Consider the following 7819-nt stretch of genomic DNA (forward strand, 5'->3'; position numbering starts at 1 on the left):
GTACATAATATAGGTTTAGGAAATCTAGACTTACTCTGACGAAGCCTATTGTAATTTGTAAAAATTATTTAATGGCTAATAAAGATCTTGATTCTTGATTCTTAATTATATCTTCAGATTGGAAAGGAGTATGATTAGTTTTATGTAACGATTGGCCTGAACTGGCTGCTAATAGTACATTGATGGACAGGATAGACTTATTCAAATAACATTAAGAAATACACCTACTTCACCTATTTTCGAAAACTTCTTATCGTTTTCATGGTTGTTTTGTAGAACAAACTGTCATAGAATACAGAAGATTTTACTTTACAGAAGACATCACTGAGAATCCTTCGGTTATTTGAATTGGGTACCGTGAAGTGATGGCTGTTCCAAGGAGGTTAGGAGTTGGCACATTCAAGAGAGCAAAGCGTAATGTCGATTCATTCAGTTTAGTCTATTGTGGAGTAAATGAAGGTGAAGCGCGCGTTTGCAGTTGAAGTGTACTTTTCAAATGGGTGCTCAATCATCCGTAGCGAATTCCATGGCAGGTTTAATATCACAGCCTGTGGTCGTGGTTCTGGCCAACATAGGTAAACAATTTCAGGGAAACTAGTGATGTGAAGAAAATATAATTGGTTCATGGAATTTTAAAGAAAACAAATTGGTGATTTCTGTAAATTCTGACCATTACATCCGTATGATTCAAGATTTTTTCTTGTCAACAATCAATGAGATAGATATGGTTAATGTGTGGTCCCAGTAAGACGGTACAACAGCAAGAGTAACAATGGCACTTTTGCGACAGTTCCAAGTCCACCTTATTTCCGTAAGGATTGATTTGCATTGGCCAGTACGGTTGTCTGATTTAGCCCCTTACGATTAGTTTTTATGTGCTGTCTCAAATGACTGGTTTATAATGATCATCCCTGGACCCTGGCTCTTCTGAAGAACAACACTCATCAAACTATCCAGAACATACTGCTTGATATGCTTTTAAGATGTGAATAAAACTTCAGTCTAATTATCGCAGTGTATTACCCAACTGCCTGGTGTCATATTTAATACTAAGTAAAAATAACATTTATTATGTTGTACTTTATGATATAAAAAGAATTAAATATACATATCTATTACTTCCTTTTCAATTTAATTTCTGAATAAGCAAGTTAAATAAGCCCCACCCTATATATCTCATTATAATAATATTGTATATACAAGGTGTTAATTAAGTCCCAGTACGCCTGGATATATTCCAAACGGATTGAGACATCAATGTATAACCTTTACCATACTTATTATGTTACATTTTTGGAATTTTTTTAGGGTAAAAAAAATCACCCCCTTTTCAAAGAGGGGTAGAAGGGAGTAACTTAACATTTTCAAATAGGAACCCATATCTTGTGACATGTCATATTTTAATGTCTATTTTACACCCTACATATTATTATAATGTGCACTGGCCTAGCAAGTGATAGATCTGGTGCAACAAGCACTTTTTATTACTCAATATTGGTTGAAATTTTATATATAGATACAATATCATTTGAGGACCCTAGAAGTAAAGGGGTATAAGTGACATTTTTTTAATATTAAGATAACTGCATCACTGAACTGGAAATAAATTATTCTATTTGGTAGTAAAGAGATCTAAGTGATGAGTCCAACAAGTGCTGCTATCTAGCAGCAAAGCACTTAACCTCCAAGCCAACTATCAGTAGGGCTTGGAAGAGAAGAGGTACAAGTGCACTTGTACCCCTGTTCCACTGTGTCAGACTGTCAGTTGAGTTTGTTTTCATTGTAAATGGGTAATGGTATTGCTGCTCTAAAACAATATTATGATTTTATTTTCTTTTTAAAGTAATACTTTAAAATATACGTAAGGCAAAAGCCGTAAGAACAGCAAAAGAAGAGTGTCGTAAGCTAAAGGATGATAGCAGAGTTGCGATAATCTTTGACTTGCAAAAGACTATGCCAACTCCTAATGTATCGACTTCTAAAGCATATTATCTTAGGCAACTATGGACTTTTAACTTAGGTGTTCATAACCTACAGACTGGAACAACCCATTTCTTTATGTGGCACGAAGGTCAGGCGTCACGTGGATGTCAGGAAATATCATCTTGTCTCCTAAAATACCTGTGTGATGCCTTCCGCCATCTGTGAAACACATAACTGCATTTAGTGACAACTGTGGGGGCCAAAATAAGAGTCATCTGACAGTAAAATTTTGGCTCCACATTGTCAGAAACACTAATATTGAAACTGTAGATCATAGATTTTTTGTAAGAGGCCATTCTTATAACGAGTGTGACTAAGCCTTTGGTTTAATAGAGTTGAAAAAGAAAAAAAACCCAAAAGGACCTGTATGTGCCTCAACATTGGATGGAGCTAGTTACTTCTACAAGTAGAAAGTTCTTTACAGTACAGATGGAAAATGACGACTTTTTAGACTTTCACACACTTGCGCGATTGTTCAAGAAAAGCGTAAATGGAATACAGAGTATGCAGTGGTGGTTACATTTCCAACAGGACAAGCCTTTCACCCTGTTTTACAAGAAGACAGCTGCAAGTGGCTTGGAAGAGTTTAATGAGCTATCTATGAAGTCCACTCGAGCTGGCAAAATCCCTGCCATCCTGCCAGATCTGTTGCCAGTACCGATTGAAAAAAGGCCTCGTATTAAGCAAGCTAAATATTCAAATCTACAGCAGTTGGTGAACTATGTACCTCCAATTTACCATGGGTTTTTCATAACTCTCCGACATGATGGTCAACATGATGAAGAACGAGCAAACATAGAAGAGGCTGAACAAGGAGAAGGCCAAACTGAACAGGAAGAAGACCAAATTGAAGATCACAATTATGACACTGATGATGAATCATAGATTAATGACGTTAATTATGTATTAGTTTTATTGTAAATAATAAATTTTTACTCAAACTTTATAATCTCTTCACGTTTTTGGCCTTTCTCTTAGAAGTTAAAGGGTACAAGTGCTGCTTAGCAATATAAAAATAGCTTCAAAATGAGTAACATTAATAAAATCATGAGTTTCTTTTACTAATAATATTAGTAATGACTACAGTTACTAAACTGGAGAAGAAAAAACTATCATTTAAACATCGTGGCAATTACAGTGAGGGCTCAACTTTAAACAGCGTTTACTCAAATTTAACTTTTTGTCACTTATACCCCTTTACTTCTAGGGTCCTCATTTATACAGGATTTCTGAAAAATAATGCTGGTATTTTGAACAGCCTTTACTTAAAAACTATTTAAGATAACTAAACGATTTAAGTGTCAAATTGAAGTTGAAATAACTAAGTTTTGATTGTGTAGCATGGGATGAAATGATGACCTTGGTATGCGCCAGATGATAAAGCAATATGCTGGTTTAACCAATTTTGTGACACAGGAAGAGTGTTGAAAGGACATTCAAATGGTAGTTTTATAGGCATGAAGTCTCAGTGTTTTATGACTAACTAATAATTCTTTGATACTATTCAAATCCCACTCATATTCTTTCAATTAACTGATTTTGTTTAGAAATTTAGGATTTTGAAAACAAATGTCAGTTTTATAAATTTATGAATGGTTATTCTAACAAAACATTTGTCAAAGTCATCTATTTCTATTGTTTCATTTAATTTCTTTTGACTTTTTAGGGGTAGTGAATGAACTCTCTCCTTTCAACAGAAGTATGCAATATTTTGCTCTCACTGTGAATTTCCTTAATCATAGTCTCGAAATCACACACAGCAGCAGTTCTTTCTGAAGACTTTTTACAGGGATTCGCTGATCAACTAATTTTACTTCCTTAGACACAAACTCACTTATGCTCCATATAATGTCTCGAGCTCGATTTCTAGCAGTTTTTCCTCAACTATATTGGAAACATCAGGCCATTATACTACGTGAGAAAATAAAATCCTCAAAAGTTTAAAAATTTTTTTTTCTAAACCAATAAAAATATTGAAACAACTGAGAAGCATTTGGACGAGTATTCAACATATCTTTAAAATAGGACATATCTTGTAGCTTCACAATTAAATATAATAGCTTAAAATAGTTTGAGCTTTAATATCATATCTTTAAAATAGGACATTTCCCGTAACTCCACAATTAAATATAATAGCTTAAAATAGTTTGAGCTTTAATATCATATCTTTAAAATAGGACATTTCCCGTAACTCCACAATTAAATATAATAGCTTAAAATAGTTTGAGCTTTAATATCATATCTTTAAAATAGGACATTTCCCGTAACTCCACAATTAAATATAAGGGCGTAAAATTATTTGAGTTTTAATGTCATGTCTGTAAAATAGGATATTTCCCGTAACTCCACAATTAAATATAAGGGCGTAAAATTATTTGAGTTTTAATGTCATGTCTGTAAAATAGGATATTTCCCATAACTCCACAATTAAATATAAGGGCGTAAAATTATTTGAGTTTTAATGTCATGTCTGTAAAATAGGATATTTCCCGTAACTCCACAATTAAATATAAGGGTGTAAAATTATTTGAGTTTTAATGTCATGTCTGTAAAATAGGATATTTCCCGTAACTCCACAATTAAATATAAGGGCGTAAAATTATTTGAGTTTTAATGTCATGTCTGTAAAATAGGATATTTCCCATAACTCCACAATTAAATATAAGGGCGTAAAATTATTTGAGTTTTAATGTCATGTCTGTAAAATAGGATATTTCCCGTAACTCCACAATTAAATATAAGGGCGTAAAATTATTTGAGTTTTAATGTCATGTCTGTAAAATAGGATATTTCCCATAACTCCACAATTAAATATAAGGTTGTAAAACCGTTTAAGGTTTTATGTCATATCTTTGAAACAGGCTCCTAACTATTTCTGTATAAAAATTATCATAAAAAAATAATTTATATATCATGATTAGTATGTACAATAAGAATGTTCATGTGATACTGTGATAATATTTACTCATAAAATAACTTTGAAATATTTTTTAAATAATGCAAATGTGCACGATTTGGTTTACTTCCCTTATTATGGTAATTTACGAGACTTTTTCCATTGTTTTGTTACTTGAACTTCTGGCTGTTTTTACACAATTCTCTCAGCATTCTATTGAAATCTATGTTGGTTAAATATAGCAGTGGAAATCTTATTGGAATACAAGTTATAGTTCTGTTCCATATTAGTTAACCCTTTGAAGAGTAAATGTTTTAGCACGAAAGTAGTAGCAACGTAATGGTGCATCATATATGCATGTCCTAAAATTTATACATATTGAACTAGAACAAGATTTTTATTGAGAATAGGCATTGCTTGGGAAGAGGGCATATTTATAAAATGCTAAGTGTAAACAGCTGATTCTGTTACAGGATGTTACAGCTGTTGTCCACTACTTGCACTTGGTGGTTTGCACAGTAACAAGCTCAACCCTTACTTGTGGCTGGCAAACATAAAACATATGCTTGTGTAGTGGTAAACATCCGTAACAGTATTGGTGGGATACTCTTGGTGCTAAAATATTTGTACTTATGATAATACAAGGAACCAAATAGTATAAAACGCTATTTCATTCTCATGATAATCATTTTAATTATAATGCATTGTATAATCAATTAATAGATTTTTTAACGTAATAAAACTGATATAAGTCAAAAGTTGATTAATAAGATTTTACTCCTGAGTGTAATTTTATACGTATTGAGCTTACTTCTGAGATTAGTGCCACTGGTGACTTCCCCATATGTAATTTATTCTCATACTGTGTGTATATATTTATTGTTGTTTAATAACAGTAAAGGAGAACCTAGGTGTGTATCAACTAAGACAGGATGTGCATAGATATTCAATTAGGTGTAAGGATATGATAAACATTTTAAATGTGAGGCTGGAAAAACTAAACATAGTCATCTACATATGGAAATAAAAGTATTTAATAAATTGCCCAAAAAGGCATGGTTAGTTATTTTGATTAGATTCAAAAATGTTTATAGTACTTGGTTTAAGGAAAAATCTTTATTCTATTGATCAATATCTGATGTGATATAAGTCATATGAAATTTTAAGTATGTTGCATCTTTTAATTACTGGTGATTTTGTTTTTGTATTAATATTTTAACATTAATTTAAGCCAGCTAATTTATTTTATATTTAGTCTTACTGATATCTGTTACAAGACTTTTAAGTTTATTGTTGGTTGTATGTACATACTCGTATAATTTGATTTTTGTTACACACTGTTTAGTTCTTATTTTTTATAAATAATATGATTACTATACTAAATGATTCTTAACCTCTTAAGTTAACAGTGTAATTTCATATAATAATATTACAAAATGTTACATGACAGAATCCCTCTACTGAGGAATGCCAATTCAATTGGTGATTTATTACTTTATTTTTATTAGGTATAGGTATATTCTGTGACGATATCAATTGCATTTAAATTGTGTCTAGAGACTAATAAAGAATCTTGAATGGAATTCATGATACAACATATGATATAGTTACAACATATAACGTTGGTTATTTGCCATCATTATAATGTTATAAAATGTATAACACTACGTTTCGAGGATTTAAATGGGTTCAATTTCTCCTCTCTGGACTTCAAGCTGTTTTCGGGTATGATAATTTTTCATTGTTTAATAGCAGTTCATGGTAGAACATTGTAGGTCTTAAGTACCTTGTTATGCATACATTTTCTTACACCTGACGAAAAGGGTAGATTTCAATCCTCAAAATGCAGAGTTATACATTTTCTGACATAGAACGATGACAAATGTCTGAAATCTTATTATCCTTTCAAACCTTCCATCATCAATAACAAACTTTAAACACATGATATATCTTCTTGTTATAGAACACTGCTGAAAGAGTAGCCAGACTCGTGGAAAGACTAAAGCCTCTGTTCCGTTCCTCGTTGGGGTTCCGGTCACGGAAGAGGCAGACAGAGCAGGCGGAAGACAGTCCGCTAGACGAAGACAAAGACAATGAGACCACATTCTTCACAGATGAGACGCAGGAGATCCAAGAGACAGCTGGTAGTGAAAGTGAGGTCCAAACTTTCGAGACAGCTGATATTGAAAGTGAGGTCCAAACTTCCGAGACAGCTGATGAGCCTAAACTCCGCAGCCCTATCAGATCCAGCTACGCTGCGCTCGTAAACAACAGCTAGCCCCGCCCTTGCTCTCCGGGGACACTAATGTTACCAAATAGTTCTAACTCATGGCAGTGTTTCATTGAGGGTTGATGTATCGCATTTATATCATCTCATTATTGACATATGTATAATATCATTTTCTCATTCATACCAATCACAACTTCATCTTAACCTAGTGAAGACGGTGCCAAAGTGTTTTATTACCACAAAACTTTCAAAATTATTACAATTTTTGAAGCATTTCTCTCCAGAAACGTAACAATAAATTGCATAAAATAGTTTTACCAAATTTAAATGTAATTTCACAGCAAGATCGCCATAAATACGCTAAAATACGGGAAGGTGTCCGTGCCATTTCCTAAGAAACTGTGATAATCAAATTGCAGCAGTATCAAAGCTCATGTTGTTCCTGAACAGTTGTTCGTAACGCTACAGTAATTTCATTATAGAAAGCTACAGTACTGTAACAGGTATATGATGTGTTATTGTAACAAATAATAGTTTTAATAATAATAGCTATACAATCTTTAATTTTAAATAAATAATGTCAGTAAACATTAATTGTGTTTTTCTATTATTCCTTGAGCAACTGATGATTAAAAGCAATTTGTTTATGATTCTTTTGGGTTAGTTAGATTAATTATAAAGAAACTATTTATTATAATCTTGCATTTTTT

At 32.5% G+C, this 7819-nt stretch overlaps 1 protein-coding gene across 1 annotated transcript in view; it reads left to right on the forward strand.

Moving 5' to 3' along the window:
• Window positions 1-7703, forward strand: part of LOC124363742 — a 72535-nt gene extending 64832 nt beyond the window's left edge. Inside the window, exon 5 of the mRNA XM_046819004.1 lies at window positions 6843-7703. Within this exon, the coding sequence (XP_046674960.1) occupies window positions 6843-7157 (315 nt within the window). The 3' untranslated portion in view covers window positions 7158-7703. The remainder of the gene's footprint in view (window positions 1-6842) is intronic.
• Window positions 7704-7819: the final 116 nt, after the last annotated feature.

Source organism: Homalodisca vitripennis, chromosome 5 (genome assembly GCF_021130785.1).
Source record: "Homalodisca vitripennis isolate AUS2020 chromosome 5, UT_GWSS_2.1, whole genome shotgun sequence".
Taxonomy (NCBI): domain Eukaryota; kingdom Metazoa; phylum Arthropoda; class Insecta; order Hemiptera; family Cicadellidae; genus Homalodisca; species Homalodisca vitripennis.